Genomic DNA, 16494 nt, shown 5'->3' with positions numbered 1-16494 from the left:
TGAGTGTCCGATAGCTGTTAGTCTTCTTGGGTGTGCTGCTGTGCTTGGTAACCAATGTCAAGAAGGGAAGAAAGTAAAAATATGCTTCTAGGCTGTGCGCTGTCATGATTTAACTATAGTAAGCGAGGATGTAAATCCTTTAGCTGGTAAGAGCTTTCCATCACATCCTGGTCAAACCCACCGCACACATCACACCACCAGAGGTCTTTCATGTCACACAGATTAGTCACAGCATCACTTCATCCATCAGCATTCACTTTTCCCTAAACCCTCAGCCCCACTCACCAGTAGTGAGCACAGGTTTGTGCGGCGGGGGCGGCGGCGGCGGCTGTGGCGGCGGCGCCGCCGGCTGGGGCGGGGGCGGCTGGCCGGCGGGCGGGGGCGGGGGCGGCGCGGCGGGCGGCTGCGGCGGCGGCGTGACGTGGAGACGACTGCGCAGTGTTACCAGCTCAGAGCTCAGAGAGCGCAGACGCTGGTGCAGCGTGGCCGCCTCGTTGGACGAGGCCGTGTCTGAGGGAGCAGAAGGGGTGGAGGTTAGAGTTTGAGAGAAAGAGAGAGAGAGAGAGAGAGAGAGAGAGAGAGAGAAGCGAGTATATGAGTAGGTGATAAAAGGAGTGAGTGAGTTACTGAGTGAGCAAATCAGAGTGAGAAAGAGAAATAGAGGAAAGAAAAGAGCGCGCGCGACAAACAGACAGACATTTACAAAAAAAAACTTTCACAGTTTCTAATCAAGTCATTGAAGTAGGGTAAAGTTCACCAGTATTTGAGGCACGACTTTGTCAGAAGGAAGACACGATCTGCAGATTTGACCACAAGGTCATACAGGTTGTCGGGAAATGTCAAAGTTGTCGTCCTTTCCACAAAACATGGCATTCTGGCAGCTCTCAAGGAAGTAAGCCTAGCTGTCTGGTTTCGCTGGATGGTGTTGTTCAAACAACTGCTTGTTGTTTGCACGGCTTTATACTTCTCGATTCTACCCAAGTCCTGCTCGAGAGGATGAAAACGCCAGATAAAGCCTTTCAAATCCAGCCGTCTGCAGCGTAAGATGAGTGGAGTGCGGGAAGCAAAAACAAGATTCGTGTCAGCCTAACGTCTTCGAAGAAGCATCTACCACCGCAAACATGATCAAATGATAAAAACTTCACTAAAAGTCATCCTCAACCAAAAAAGATACCACGACACGGTTCAACGCCATAGTTCAGTCTGTACATTTACCCTACACTCGTGTAGCCCACAGCCACAAGGCGTGGCCCTCTCATTATTCCCAACACGAATCTGGCAGCCTGTCAATAACGAGTGTTCGACTACCGAGCGCAGTGATATAGCACCGATGGCTGTTCTCTACATACCAAACGCACCATTCCACCGGCCAATCGCCTCCGGAGCGAGCGCCGAGATTGCCAAATGCGCGCTGCAACGGCCGCTTATCGTTACATCGCGCAGTTTCGGTCGGCAATTACTAATTTTACCGCCCGCTGCGCGCCGGCGCTGGCGGTACTCACGCCAGTTGTGACGTCATTGGTGTGTTGTGACGTCACTGGGGCAGGTCGCTATGGTGGTCAGCGCTCCGCATGGGTGGGCATTCTGCAGCTGCGGCAATCAGCTGGCACAATGGCTCCGTTAGAGGCAGCAGGAAGTTGGAGGCGAACTCGTGACTTGTGTTCTGCCGGGTAACTCGTCACGGAGGGACTTCGGGATGACGGGACTGGCGGGGTGCTGCTTGGAGTCCTTATTTGTAGCGGGAGCCTCTTGGAAGCTAAAACATGAGCGTAATCTAAATTCTAAGTTGCTGATGCATCAAAGGCATAAGGCAATTGCACCTAAGTGGTTCATTAACCAACGAATCAAACATAGTCAATAAGTCATTAACAGTTCATGAGCTCATTTGTAGTTCAACTAGTTTTTCGGTGAATAATTACTTCCCACATTCCCACCTTAATCAGCCGGTCAAGTTCTTAGCATTGCCCCACTCCTACACTCGAATGGCCTCTTAATTGTTGTTCAATGGTCTGTCATTTTTGCCACGTTTGCGGTTGGAGTTGAGCGGGCGGCGACCTTTGAACCTGCTGACCTCTGCCGCCGGGTGACCGTTGTCAGTCACGTGACCGGCCTCACCGGCGCCACGGCAGTCCGGTGGCCGCCCACGTGACCAGACTATTCCCGGCGAGGTCACACACTCGCTCACGACGCGAGAACGAGTAAAGGTGACCGCCTGTGACTCCTGGCGAAGTGGCGACGGCTTTGTCGAGTTCACGTTCGCTGTCCAGAGTTCACCTTGTCACTCCAATTGCGGTAACGCTAAGGTTGTCGAACTTGAGAGCATAGACGGAAGATTTGTTTTGGAAACTTTGGGTCTTAATCGTAAACGGCAGTGGATTCTCCCAAACCACGAAATACGGCGTGACACGGGGCTCCGTCATCGCACCACTTCTCTTTGTCTCAGCAGATACCGCAAAAAGTACCGAACGATCGACAGGGTCAAATGTGAGGGAGAGGGATGGGAGGTGGGGAGAGGGAGAGACGGGGAGATGACGTGGTTAAACCGCAGAAGACAAGGGAAGATAGACGAGGGGGCGGCGAAATATGAGGGGGAAATAAAGTATCGACCAAAAAGGGAACAGAAAAAATGTGGTCATATCAACCAAAGCTATGGCTGAAAGAGGGGGACAGTGGCAGAAGGAAAAACGGAAATGTCTGATGTAAATTGCGACTGTAAAAGTGGGAACGAATTTTCATACGTCATCAATTATTCCCAAATGCAGCCCAAACCGATGCTTTTTTGACGTTGGAAACCATTAAGTCATCGGTACACATAACTCAATTGAATTGTGAATGCCAATATTCCGGTCAATTATTCGATCGAAAGCAAAGAGCACAATCAACATTCGGTGATAAACGCAACAGCGCTGTGAGATATTATATGAGCGTCTTAAGCTCATGACATCACGTGTTCTATGTTACTGAGATAGCACCGCTAACACGAGTACTATGCCGCTCAACAGCTGGTCACCCATTCAGAGAACAACACAGCCACAGAGTGAGATCACCATTCTCAGAACCGCGTCCAGGGCGAATGAATGAAGCAGCAAAGGTCTTGTACTTCATTCTGATGCATCCTTGTCCGATTATACAGGTACTCTCAAAATCACCTACCATAACTCATGCTTAACCATTTAGACGACGATTATTTATAAGTGAAACAAACACAACAGTCGGCCATATATTTCCATGGAGCATTAGGAGTGGTTATCCTGTCGGCTGGAACGCCAACTATTGCAAACGGAACCAGCCATCTCCACGCCTGGCCCGCTGCCGGGCTCGGGACAGATTACAGCCCTGCTGAAATTCCTCCCTCTGGGGTCGCCCGGGCGGCGCGTCCGACGCCGCTCGGCTAAAACTCGCTTCAGCTGCCCAGCAGCCCCGCGACTGCGCCGGCCGGTGTGTAGCTTTACATGGCCCGTAAATCACTGGGGCCGTCTGGCCCACGCCGAGAGCACTGGGATGGTGCCCCGGGGTGGAAGTGCTTCTTGGAGCGCACGAGATGGGGTGCGGGTGGCGCCGGGGGAGGGTGCGGGTGAGGTGCGGGTGTAGCGGAAATAGGGGTGCGGGTGGTGTAGGGTAGGGGTGTGCGTGGAGATGAAGATGCAGATGAGTCTTCGGGGGAATAGTCTTTGCATTGGCCCCCCCTTTTTGGTTATAGAGATGCGTAACTGGGGAAAGGATGAGGATGGAGGCTGCATGTCTTTCTACCTTTGTTCATGGTTTATCACCAATGAGAGGCACAAGGTGCAGGTGTCTTATAAGCAGGGACGTCGGGGTCTCAGAAGTCACTCCCAACCTGGCTTACTAGCTGCTTGTGATCATCGACTGTATGGAAGCCAGCTCGAGAGGTGCTGAGGCGAAAAACAGTCGCGTCTCCGACTGGTACGGCTTTTCGAGCGAAATAAACAGACGGATAAGGCATGAGGAGGAGATTTGGTGTGGATTTTCACCTAAATATCCTTGGACATGGTTTATAACGTTTCAGTCATGCTAAATAGAAACACGAGCCTTTGTTCGTCACTCATTTCCCTTGCCCTTATACAATACGGTGAAGATGAATCAGACAAAGTATCTGAATCAGAGCACGCCAACATCCGTAAATGATTCAGAGCCAAAACGATTCGTGGAGCCAAGACTATACGTCCGACGCCGTCACCTTTTCAAGTATTTTCTACTGCCTCAATATCGTATCGTGATCCTTCACAAAACATCGTGGGTGACTAGCAAAAACGGCACACTGTTTTTTACTACGAAGCCTTACGCAATTTTATGTTGGAGCAAGTTTCGCAAGGCGGTAGTTGATAATGGCTATTATTAATGCACGCAACGAAGCATGCAGTCAAACCTGTTGAAAATGGTTGTTTAATTGCACAGGACAGCTGCTGCGGTGCTCTAGAATGTCTTTGTACATTATTTTTCTCCTCTAATCAGCGCATCACATGACCTAACTGCCATGCCCTGTCATTTCCGCATAGCATCAACGTAACAAATAACTCCATGGTTTGACACTCTTTGACGCAGAGCCCATTTAATCGCCGACATCTGCTACCAGCCAGTAATCAAGCCACCGCTCTGTGCTTCGGAGGCCCCGGCGGCGGGCCCAGTCATCAGGTAGGCCTCTCACGTCCCGTCCAAAGACCGCGCGCGGTAGCCCCGGGCTCTGCGGCGAGCCAGCGCCGGAGAGCCGGTAGCGCCGGTCTGACCCCGGACCAATGGTGGTCCAATAGTGGTACAATGGTGGTCCAACGGTGGGCCATTGGAAGTCCAATGGTGGTTCAATGGAGGTGCGATAGAGGACCAATATTGATTCAATGGCGGGTCAGTGGTGGACTAATGTCGGTCCAATGTTGGCCCAATAACGGCCCAATGGAGGTCCAATGGTAGATCAACAGTAGTCCAATGGTGGACCAATAGTCGTCAAATGGCGGACCAATGTTGGTCCAATAGTACAGGGCTGGAAGCGGGACCAGGTGCTACTGTTATGAAGTGCAGTGGTGGATGCCGGCAGAGATGCCCACCGCCAGGGCCATGTTCTCTCAGCGCTGCAAGAGGCAGGCGGAGGCGGCGGCTGTGCACGGGTGGTGCACGGGAGGGATGGTGCACGTGCCACGTGATTGGTACTCCTAATGTGGGATCGGCGTGGCGGTGCTTTCTATGAATGAGTTCCACGCGGGCTGCCGACACGGAATTTATGGATAAACTTATATTGAATGGCGATGGAACTTAAAAACAACCTCAATATTCGTATCAAAACATGCTGTACGTTTAAACATACGTGAAACGTGGTATACGAAAGCCAAAGGACACTCAAACTAGGTTTTCGTTATATCCTCTTTGGAGATTCAAGATTCATCCATTTCGGTAAATTTGGGCGGATCCACTTTAAACTTTCAGTGCGGCTTATTTCAATCTATATTGAACGCGGTAAATTAAAGATAAATTTCCAAACATATTCCCGATTCATAAGCCTTAAATCACATCTTCCTTGGACGTGCCGGCTTCAATTTTTGCCAACCTCAACGAGCCAAAACCGGATAAAACCAGCATCAGCCGCCACCACCATACCACAGCTCATCCCTGTAGCTTCTGTTTGCAATTCTGCGCCTCAGCGGACGTCGGCTGTAATTAATGGTTACAATGAACTAGCGGAGCTGTCGGGCGGCGACTGACCCGAGCCGCCGTTCGAGCGGCTGCCCCCGAGCGGCGCTGGTGGCCGCACTGAACGGGAGCTGCAGAGAGCTTCCAAGAGCTGTGCAGTCTTCAGGCAGTGTTTGAGAGGTGGTATGGATGGGGTTAGAAATCTGGTACATGTAACTGTCTGGTTCAGGGAGGAGTGATCTTATTATGCAATGCCAGATGGAGATTGCGGTATTCGAGTCGAAACTACCTAAATTATTTTATTTACTGCTTTACTGATTGTTGTATGTTACTAGCGTTGAGGTTAAATTTAAGAAGATGTTTTATTTTATCGTTGACGGCGATTGGTCGTTTCTGTCGCATGAATGTATTAGAGTACCACTTACGTATTTAGAAGGGTCAGTTAATTTCTGTTGCGTAAAGAATCCACACTTTCATTGAACTTGATTAGATACTGGTCTCCTTCATAGGTATGCTGCTGCCTGCTTCAATGTCACCTGACACAAAAAAAAAAATGCAGCTTCTGTGTGAATTACGAGTATGTCAATGTTCCCTGCAGAAAGAAAACAGACATTTTATGCCCGCGTCCATTTTTCCGTGTCTTCCGGCATTTGCGTGTCAACCTACTCGCTACCATCTATTGTATGCATTGTCTCCGGAATTTCCGCAGCAACTCTGTCCTCGGCTATAGTCCTGAGGTCTGATTTGGTATTCTGACCCCGTCGCCAGCCCTCCACATACGGTATTAGCTGCATACGAGACCGCCGGAAGACGGTGACCACACCGAGTGCGCCATTCTGCGCAGTTCAACAGCTGCACCTCCGTGACCGTTCTGACCTGTGCGAGATAAGCTTTTTTCTGTTCGCATGCTTCATATGATGAGCTTTGCAATAAGTTACTCATCCCAGCCATTCTTTGAGATGTATCTCTCGAGATACAAGTGTTGAGTCGCGTTATAAAAATCAGTCCTCGCAAATACAAACATTCTAGAGGTTTTTACGCCATCACAATACCTTATCATCTCAGCTTTTCCTATCTCCAATGCTCACTCAACTCTTCTAGGCCTTAACTGCATCAAACTTATCCAAGCTCTCATTTAACTCCTCTCGCCCAAACTCCGTCCCACTCTCCCCCTCCCCATCCCGCCCTACCCCCTCCCCTCGCGCACGTCTCCTGCGTCGGGCGGTCCGCGCGGCCATCAGGCCAGTCCGCTCTGGTATGCGCTAATGGGCGGTCCGACCCGCCCCAGGGCGTACAGTTAGTCAGCACATAGTCCGGGCCGGACAGAGAGAAGAGAGAGAGGGGTGTAAACAGGTGGGAAATGGGGCAAACAGGGAGAGGGGAGGGGTAACGGGGTGGTGAGAGAGGTGGGGTAGGGAGAGGGAAGGGTGAAAAATGCAGACTGTGTTTATATCTGTGGATATTTGTCCTTAACCACTTTACTACAGCGACTGCAGAATCTGCGTGAAGCATGTGCTCAAATTGACAAAAATACTTTAAGTAATTTTTATTTTAAAGAAAATAATCAGCTTCAAGAAAAACGGTTTTTCACTGAAGAAAGAAAAGTGTCTCGATTAACTTAACCCGCGACCTGGTGGGGGGGGGGCTATTTTTTGCCCCCCCCCCCCCTCCAGACTTTTCAATATATCTCCAGAACCACTGCGCCGATCGTCACCAAACTTTCAGTACCCTCCCGGACATCAATTTTACACATTGTGACCGAAAACTTTTCCAAAAGCTATGATAGGTTGGCCGAAAATGACGTCAGAGTGACGTCATGTTCTGCCGTTTTCGACCCAAAAAAGGGTTTCGCGGGAAGAGCTGTCAGGCCTATAGCTTTGCAAATACAGAAAAATGATTAAGACATAAAAGCTGTAGAATTGACAGGGCTACAAAACTGCTATCTCGGATTTTTGATTTTTTTTTTATTTTGACCCCTAAAAATCAAGAAATAGATTTTTTGGATATAATAGTAGAAAAATCCAATTTTTTTTTGAATTTCGCAAAAACCGGAATATATGTGATAGTCCTTACCGCCTTCCATCCACATACCAAATTTTAGATTGATACCTCTTTTTTGGCGAAGTTATAGCGAAAAAACTGTTCAAAATTGATGACGTCAAATTTTCAAACTCAACTTTTAGCAATTCTAGACGCCGTAGCGCAAAACAAAGACCTTCATTAGACTCCCCGTGACGAGCTGCATCGAATCAATACCCATTTTATGCAAAACTATTAACTTTAAAGTTTGACCTTTTTTGGCCTGACCTTGACCTGACGTTGACCTGACCTTCACCAGAAAGTAACCTAAGCCGTACCTGATAGTCTTATAACCAACACCATTGAGTTGGAAATGAAAAATTGGCTATAAAACATGCATCACACAACCTTAGTAAAGTTGGGCTCATGTGACCTGACCTGTGACCCTTGGTGACCTGACCTGTGACCTGACCTGGTATTGTCAGTGACCTCCAATAGCAACATATCTACTAGGCAACTGACGCCCTATCGCTGATTCTCGACAAAATGCGTTTTCCTCGGTGTTATAGCGCATTCCCTAGTAGACCCGTGAACGGTGAAACATTTCATCTTTGACCTGACTTGTGACGTCATCGGTGACCCCGAGGTCAATGAAATTTGGTTTCCTTCGACAAATTTGACAGGCCTTTCGAACGCCGTTTGAATTTTGAGGATCCGTCCAGTAGTTTCGGAGATACGAGGGGGGGGCAAAAAATAGCCCCCCCCCCCCCACCAGAGCCTCGTTTCATAAAAGGAATTACTTACGGCGTTCCGTCAATTATGCCAGATTTGGCGTATTTGATGCCAATTCGGTTTCATAAAGCCGGAGACCGGAGTAATTCACGCTATCGAAATTACGGAGCTTCATTTACGGCAAATTCTCGATTCCGGACCAATTGATGCCATTTGGGTTTCATAAAACGGCGTAATTAACGCCAAATATTTTATCAAGTTCTTGATATGAGTGGTGTAAACTACGCACAAAAATGTTGCGTGAATTTGAATTAATGTGAAGATTCGAAGCCAATTTTTGATATATTTTATAACGTTGAGCCTGGTGAGGAAGAAAGAACAGCCCAAATGTGAAAAAGAAACTGCAAATCTTCTGTACCAGTCGCTTTTTGTGGCCACTATCGGAATTTTGTTTATTCGCCGCGCCGCGCCACTTTCGTAGTTAGGCACTTCTGCTTCGCTGGCTTTCTGCTGTTTTCAATATATTGATTTAATAAAGGATGGTCATCAATATCAATTTTGTTTTTTTCATAAATAATTTTTAAGATTAAAATTTAACATTAATTGTTTTATAATTTCTCGTAAAAAATAAGTGTTGACATGAAATTGTAATTTGTAGGACGCTTGATAAATTACAGCAACTACGCAAATGTGCTTAGTTACGGAGGTGTAAACAATTCCAGTTGTGGCTTTGTGAAACGGCTTCATTTGCGCTCCGTAGTTTGAAAGGGTGTGAATTACGGAAAGGTGTAAGTTACGGCAGAGCTTTATGAAACGAGGCCCAGGTCGCGTTATAAACAGACCCCACCAGGGCGCGGGTTAATTATTGAATAACTGAATTGTTTTGGTGAAAACATATCTTTATTATCAAGATCAGTAAACCTAACGGCACCTAAATGAACACCATCTAATGAGAAATCTTCGGAGATGAGATGACCCAAATAGTTGAGATGGCCAACAAAGAAGAGCCTCGATCACTTCCACTTATCACCATGGGAGCCAAAGCTGTGGCATTCGGGAGGGCGGACCTGGGCGGACCCACACCAGCCGGGCTGACAGTGTCGGGATAGAGGTTTTCTGACACACACCGTAAAGCATTATAAGCACCGTAGGGTTCTACTGGGTGCTAACTTTTGCCAATCAGCACCCCTAGACGCGTTTTCCAAATCCATTGCTACTGAAGTTCCTGATGGCGCATAGGGAGGACATGTCAGGGATCTTCACATTGCCACATTGACCTGTCATAGCTTCTGATAGCTCCTATCAGAATCTATCAGAAGAGCTGCAAAAGCCTCCATCCAAAGATCCAGTGAGAGTCAGAAGACCTGTCACAGCTTCTGACAGTGCTAGGAAGCGGTCCTCTTGCCACAGATTCTGACAGCGCCTGCCAGCATCAGATGACCGCAATCGGCCTCATCTTAATTATCTCCGTTCGTCTTATTACACGGCACATAACTCGGGCGTCACCCGTAGCAGTAGAGCGAGCAATGCCCGACGCAAGCAATGGCATCTACAGATGTGCTGAGGCCGGGGTCTCATCAGGCAGGAAGTTAAGTTATAATTATCATTTCAGAAGGAGCATCCATTTCGCCGTGTCTCCTCTCTTCGGAAAGACTTGCTTCAACTCGCTACTTTACGTTCATTCATAACCAAATATGAATAAAATGCTATTTTTGTGATATCCTAATGCACGTGTCGACTAGACGTGACCTGATCTCATTTTTTTTTTTGTGGCCTTATCCATTCTTCAAGTTCAGCCAAGAGACCAGACCAAGGCAAGACGCCTGTTTCGATCACACCCGATTCGGCACGTCGTGTGACTTTCTCTCGGCGTCGTCTGTCACGACGGCAACTCACAAAGGATCGTCGATCAGCCCAGGGGCCAGCGAGCACACTCGCTTTCATTGATTGCAACTTTCGCGCGCCGTCGCCGATCACGAGACTGAAGTTACGAAGCGATCCGATGGCTGTTCGTGGCTGACCTTTGACCTGGTGATCGGTGGAACGGAGCTGGCAACTCGCCGGAGGTCAGGATAGTGCTAGGGCGGTGGGGGTTGGAAAAGGAAGCTTTGCAAAATGGTAGTCAGAAGAAGGAGGCTTGAGTGCCCCGATATTACCCAGTTATAGATGCGATGAAACTACAGATTGCTGTTCAAGGTGCAGATTGAGGAGAATGTTTGAGGTGAACGATGGATAATATTCCGAAACACAAAAATACACACAATTTTGAGGCAAGAGTATTAAAAAAAAACTTTGGTGCTCGGCCAGAACACATCGTACGCTGCAGGTGTAGACTGTTTGAGCCATATCTCCAGTGCTATTTGACTTATCATCTGCTATTAAAACGCCACACAATTTGTGCAACTTTTTAGCTCGGGACCTTAAATGTAGAAGTCCGCAGAAGCTACACAAAGAAACCAACACCACCTGTTCGGCTTTGGGACTGATTTACTGCTCATTCTGTGTCCGACACACGTTTGTGCCTTTTTCCTTCGTGACTTCCTAAGTAGCACTGTGATATACAGCGCAAGGCGTCATGACAAGACAGCGAATAGAGCATAACCAGGTGTTTGGCATAACGGTGAACAACAACAGGTTTACACCCAAGTCTTGTTTTCTTTCCTAGGACTACACCAGCAAATCAACTACATTACAATCAATGGTCCAGACAAAGACATATCCCGGCACCTAAAATGCATATGTTGTATGTGTAAACAAGCGCAAATTGCATATTTTGATCGAGGTCGAGCAATGCCAGTGGTGTGAGGGTGTTCACCAGCTAGGTTCCGCTACCTGAGGTCACGAGGTCACATGCATAACGGCGGTGTAAAGCCAAGAAGGTCACACAGCATCAGCTGCCAAAACCATGGGTCATCAAAGAAGCCCGCTTCTGTCCTGGGTGGGCCTGTCAACGCTAGCGCAATACTACACACAATAGGACAGGGAAGACAGCATTGAATGGCATGAGCTAGAAAAGGGTACCTCGAAACATACTTAGGTAGTCATCGGTCTCTTAGAACCCGGTTTCTCTGTACGACAAGGGTACATCTATTTAGGACTTCCGACACGCAAAATGCAATCACATGCAACTGCGAAAATGCAAATGGATTCTCTTACACAACTCTTGCCTTGCTCTGCATCCGATTGATCTCTAAAGCATGCACCGTCTCTCAATAAGCGGGTCATGATAAAGTCACCGCACTGCTGTTACGTTATTTTTTTTTTAAGTGAACCGTCAAGCCCAAAGGAATCCCCTTAATCCGCCATAACGAATGATGTTGAGCTTGCAGGATATCTATCACTGGACGAGGGCTTTGCTCCGAAAGAACAAAGCCGGTTGTCTGTGGCCGTTCACAAAAGACGGCAGCGGTGACAGAGTATCAATGAAAAATGCCGAGCTCGGCTGCGCTGTCGTCTTTGAAAAAAAAACACCACGAGAAGATTCTGCATTCTTCAGAAGACTGAGAGGAATTTACCAAGGCCCTAAAACATATTTTACGGATTTTAGGAATTTACGGATTTGTGGAACTTATTTTTCGATCGGAATGCTACGATCAGGACCTCCGCAGCATGCTATGCTCGATCAGGCTCTCCCTTCGTCAAATCTGAGGAGGTTGGGTTGAAAGGAAGTAAACAAAACAAACGGCACAACGCTGCTCGTCGCATGCCGGAATGTGGGAACGTTAAAGGGAAGTTTCGGCTGTTTTACGATGCATTTAACTCGTAAAAACAATTAAGAGAACATTTCCCACTACATGACAAAGGCAAGACAAAACAGCTAGCTGATGTGAAAAAGCGTGTAACCTACAGTACATTATAGCGCGTAAAGCATCACGAATGTACATGCACAAACAGATTGACTGATAAAAGTGAAATATGTATAAAGCTGGGTGATCATGGATGATGGAGCTTCAGCGAACAGTGTGCAAGTTGCATGATGCAAAGCTCATGATGTAGGACCTCAGGCGCGTCCGTGACGCACTGTGTGACGCAATGTGACATGTCACGTGACGTTTACTGACGCGGAATGACGTGGTCATAGTCACGCCACACTACGTGCAGTCACTGACGTCTAACCTTCGGCGCGATTAGTGACGACCATGAACTTCGAGCATTAACGGACCTTTGTTCGTGTCAAAGCATTAGCTTTGACACGAGAATACTTATTGCTTGTATTTTATGTCAACATTATATTGTTAAAATGTGAAAGCTGCTTTGTGCATTATTTCTCATGACATATTGAACATTTTTATCGACTTCATAGATAAAAAAACAGTTATGTAACAAAATAATCACAAGTGCTGCTCATCACAAGTTCATAATGAGTTTGTAAACAGTTAAAATCTCACTTTCGTCTTCCCTATTTCTCAAACAGGTAACGTGGGAAAAGAGCCTCATATAGCCCATGACCATGTCGTGAATCTTTCGCTGCAGCCCCACCAAGGCTCTACAGTCTACACCCATGGCGCGCGTCTGGCGGTGACCCTAATCCTCTGCAGTCAGACGGGTACACCACCGTCTGGGCTGTCTGGGCTGTCTGGTGTCTGCTGACGACAGACAGACTCCGTGTGTGGGTTCGGCCGGCGGACAATGCGTGCTGAGTGGGGCTGTGGGTGGTATATGAGAGACTGTGAGGACTGTGGAGGGCTGTGGGAGACTGCAGGACATCGCTGGAGCTGTAGGTGATTGTGAAAGACTGTGGAAGACTTCAGGATGACCATGAGAGACGCTTTGGTAGCTGAGAGATTATGTAAGGGGAGCATGAAACGTTTTCTGGGGGCCTATTTTTTCAGGACCTTTGGCCACAGGCCAAAGGTCCTGAAGTCTTTGAAGTCTAAAACGACGAAATTATCAGTTAGTGATTTCGTGTTCTTTGAAAACATAACTTTCAGGGGAAGTCAATATTCCAATTGCACCTGCACTTGGCATCTTTTTTTAAGAGAATGCTAAACCTGCACTTTGCTTTTTTAAGAGAATGCTGAAAATACTGACCAAATTGACCGATTAGATAAGGAGGATCATCCGACTTCCTGACGTCTGGCTATGAAACCACGTCACCACAGCCGCACTCTGACGAATTCCTAGTAACTATGAACCCAAAGATGACCGTCGTCATCTATTGTCGCAGCCTTTGTGCACCGACCACCGGACTCGAGTTCAAACCGCAGCCGTCAACTGCTGTCACACGAGCAGGATCAACGAGACGCTGCCCAATCAGAGGGCAGATAACAATCCAGCCACCAATCGCAGTTCAAATCTCCCGACAAGGAAGCGGACAGACATAACTTGACGAACATTTTTTCAAAGTTTTTTTCGACGAAATAAAACGAAATAAATAACAAAAATGATCGTGAATTATGATCTTGTACAATGTGCAGACAGGCGCGCATCGCTGGCTGCACAGGTGGCTTTGAAAGCCATCTTGCGACGGGGCTTTGTAGCGGTAAGCCGGGATTGAGCTGCCTTCGGAAATGCCCCGGCCACGCGGTATAGGAGGGTCAAGGCGACTGGCAGCCCACAACTCATGAACGTTGAGCTAAAAAGTGGGTAGATTGAAATCCAGATCAAGTTTTCATAATAGAAAGGTACAGGTAAAGCCCGATACGCTCCACACTTTGCATTGTCGAGTGAAAAAGAAGACGTAGGGTCTGTTCCAGTCGCACTTCCTAACGCCTCTAAACTCCTCCAAGAGCAAGATAGAGGAGGTTGGAGCAGGGCCCTCCTTGGCTTTGTAGGGGCTAGAGCTGCCACTGGAACAGGGAAGCAGTCTTGGAGGAGTTAAGAGGTGTTAGGAAGTGCGACTGGAACAAACCCGTAATCAACATCCAAAACTGCTTTATGTCGACATCTCCTGTTGGCATATGACTTCTAAATAAATATCAAAGCAAGGTAAAATATTGGTGAGTATTGTTGCGTCATAACACATCTCATCAGATAAGAAATACCAACCAAAAGAACATTCACCAGCAAAGTCAGCTACTAAGTTGTATCGGAAACCTGAAGTAAGCTGACCTACAACACCACCCATCGGTCACACCATGCGACAGATGATCGTTCAGCCCGGCGGCGCGCTCATCAAAGGTCAACCACGTGACCTCTATAGCGGCCGGGGTCATTTCACGCCGTGAGTAGCGGTCAGGTTACCCACGGGTCACGTGAGGTCACGTGAGGTCAGGTGAGGTCACAGGACAGTGACATGTTATTTTTGGACAGAGCGAGTCTCGTGGACAGCTGCGGTGATTCCTTGTCCAGAAACGTGAGCAACTATACTACTTATTGTAGCAAACAACTGGGGCAACTAAGGTGTTTCCTCTCAGCGAGTAGTCGTAGTGGTATAGTATGGATTTCAAGCGGAAAGATGCGGTGGTTTATTGTTTTCTTACTTTCTAGTGAACATCTTCAGTACTACCCCGTTCATCCACATAAACAGCTGTTTTGATGCATGCGGCCATTCCTCATGAAAAGCTGCTGAGATGTTCTCAGACGTGTATCGTTCATTCCTCATGAACAGCTGCACTATGTAATGTCGTGTTCATTGGGCTCAAACACCCATGTAGTGATGTGGCAATTCGCTGAGTATTTATCGCGGGTTGTAACCCGAGTGACATTCCACGAGCTAGCTGCGTCGTTTTGGTGAGGTCAACGGTCTCCTCCAACAGCGAAACACTGATAATGAGGGTGCAAAGGGTCGACTGAATTGAAACTTCATGTCAGGTCTCTCAGAGGTTGTGACAGAAGCGTTACTGATCTTAAGTTTACATTATGCAGGCATTTGAGAAAACATTCCAGCTCCTTGATTGAGACAGTGCTGGTGTGATTCTCTGTGTCGTAGAATGACGCATTTTGCTATTGCGCAACTTAAAAGACTGTGCTGGAAAAGATGTCGTTATAATGACTGATCAGTGATCAGTAACCAAAATCGCCAGGGAATAATAAAGCAGAGCTGCTTTTATGCGTAGACATTGACAGCTATTGAGTAAGGTTCAGTTTAGCAATGACGCATTTAGCTGGAAGAAGCAAATATCACGCATGATGACTAAATACGCTGACGCAGACTTACGTAGAACGAAACATCAGGTAAGGACGTACGATGTCTTACCATGAAGTGGCGTTTAAACATACGAGCAATGATGCTGCATGCAAAATCGGAACGAGAGCGCTTGTAGACAACGCAATATCCAGCACCAAGATCAGTCAAATTACACACTTGGACGGGAAGCAAACTTATGTACAGGCACCTCCGAGAACGCATTACCTACTCCCTAATTAACTTCTGATTGGGGCCTTTCATCAAAATCATCTCTTCATTGATAGGCACTGGGCGGTGATCTCTCTTCTTCAATCTCGGACTTCTCTCGATCGGCCGACTGACAGGGAAGTGAATTCCAATCAACACCTCCCACGTACTGATCCGACAGGAGATCTGATGAAGTGAACCTACGGCTTCCCGATCCACGAAGGTGGATGATGATTCGTGCGGTAGGGGGGAGGGAGGGGGCTGGCTGTCAACACGTGGTGCGAGGAGTGACAAGGTGACATTGGGGGCAGGAGGGACGAATATACGAGTGAAACTGACTGGAAAACGGTGCCGCTAGTGCAGTGGGAAAGACAGTAAATGGGCCAGGAATAGAGGAAGGCATAAGATTCATATAAGCTAATAGGCGAAGGATGCAAAATAAGTGGTGACAAAAGTTGAGCGGTGTTATGGACGAAATAATTCTGGGGAGCACTCAGACTCATGATTTATGATCATGCTATCCTTATGAATGTTACTCTTATATTTTCGTAAGCGTCAGCGCTTAGCATCACCATAAAATTCCACTGACTCACCTTGCAATTTGCGCTCCGTGTCCCAAAACTTCTGCAGTTCGGTGAAATATTTATCCAGAATGAACACCTTGGACAGGCCCAGTGTGGCCATATCTTCCTACACTTCCAAACACTGGCGCGGCGCTGTTGGCGCTCGCGCAAAACGCTCACATATCCCCTAACGCTGGGGAGCGCGCTCACCCGCGCACAAAACACTCGGAGACTCCAACGCACTGCCGGCGGCCGGGCGCTAGC

General features: G+C 47.7%; 1 protein-coding gene across 1 annotated transcript in view; it reads right to left on the bottom strand.

Moving 5' to 3' along the window:
* LOC122393622 (myosin-I heavy chain-like) overlaps window positions 1-16494 on the bottom strand; it is a 48625-nt gene extending 32131 nt beyond the window's left edge. The window contains exons 1-2 of the mRNA XM_043389837.1: window positions 16261-16494; window positions 286-510 (exon numbers count right to left, since the gene is read on the bottom strand). Of these exons, the coding sequence (XP_043245772.1) occupies window positions 286-510; window positions 16261-16351 (316 nt within the window). The 5' untranslated portion in view covers window positions 16352-16494. The remainder of the gene's footprint in view (window positions 1-285; window positions 511-16260) is intronic.

The sequence above is a fragment of the Amphibalanus amphitrite genome, unplaced genomic scaffold (assembly GCF_019059575.1).
Source record: "Amphibalanus amphitrite isolate SeventyFive unplaced genomic scaffold, NRLGWU_Aamphi_draft 000544F_arrow, whole genome shotgun sequence".
NCBI classification, from domain to species: domain Eukaryota; kingdom Metazoa; phylum Arthropoda; class Thecostraca; order Balanomorpha; family Balanidae; genus Amphibalanus; species Amphibalanus amphitrite.
Note: the sequence above shows the minus strand (reverse complement) of the source record. Positions and strands in the feature narration are given on the sequence as shown.